Raw genomic sequence first — 447 nt, 5'->3', positions numbered from 1 at the left:
GCCTCCTCCGTCTCCTCCGCCTCCTCCTCCTCCTCGCTGTCCGACTCGAAAAGGAAGTATTCCCCAGAGTGCAGCACTGCCAGGTGGGACGGGGCGTCACAGCACGGCCAGAGCCATGGCACGGGGCGTCACAGCACGGCCAGAGCCATGGCACAGGGCGTCACAGCATGGCTGGTGCCTGGTGGCACCTCATCAGGTGTCATGGCACGGCCAGTGCCATGGTATGGGGTGGCACGGTATAGCTGGTGCCATGGTGGCAAAGAACAAATGATGCCCAGGATCCTCCACTCCCTTCTCGCCAGGGTTCTCTGCCTGGCACAGCGCTGAGGACACCCACTGGGGACATCAGAGTAAACAACTCATCTCCCCCTCCCCAAAGCAGGGCTCCTCCAGCAGCAGCGTTCAGAGGTTACTGCTGCTGATAACCCCAACCCCAGCCCATCACCC

At 62.4% G+C, this 447-nt stretch overlaps 1 protein-coding gene across 1 annotated transcript in view; it reads right to left on the bottom strand.

The window, feature by feature from the left end:
- PIEZO1 (piezo-type mechanosensitive ion channel component 1) overlaps positions 1 to 447 on the bottom strand; it is a gene marked incomplete at its 5' end in the record, with an annotated part of 13,786 nt that overhangs the window by 6,320 nt on the left and 7,019 nt on the right. The window contains 1 exon segment of the mRNA XM_010020540.1: positions 3 to 76. Coding sequence (XP_010018842.1) covers positions 3 to 76 — 74 coding nt within the window.

The sequence above is a fragment of the Nestor notabilis genome, unplaced genomic scaffold, assembly GCF_000696875.1.
Source record: "Nestor notabilis isolate BGI_N333 unplaced genomic scaffold, ASM69687v1 scaffold18158, whole genome shotgun sequence".
Taxonomy (NCBI): domain Eukaryota; kingdom Metazoa; phylum Chordata; class Aves; order Psittaciformes; family Psittacidae; genus Nestor; species Nestor notabilis.
Note: the sequence above shows the minus strand (reverse complement) of the source record. Positions and strands in the feature narration are given on the sequence as shown.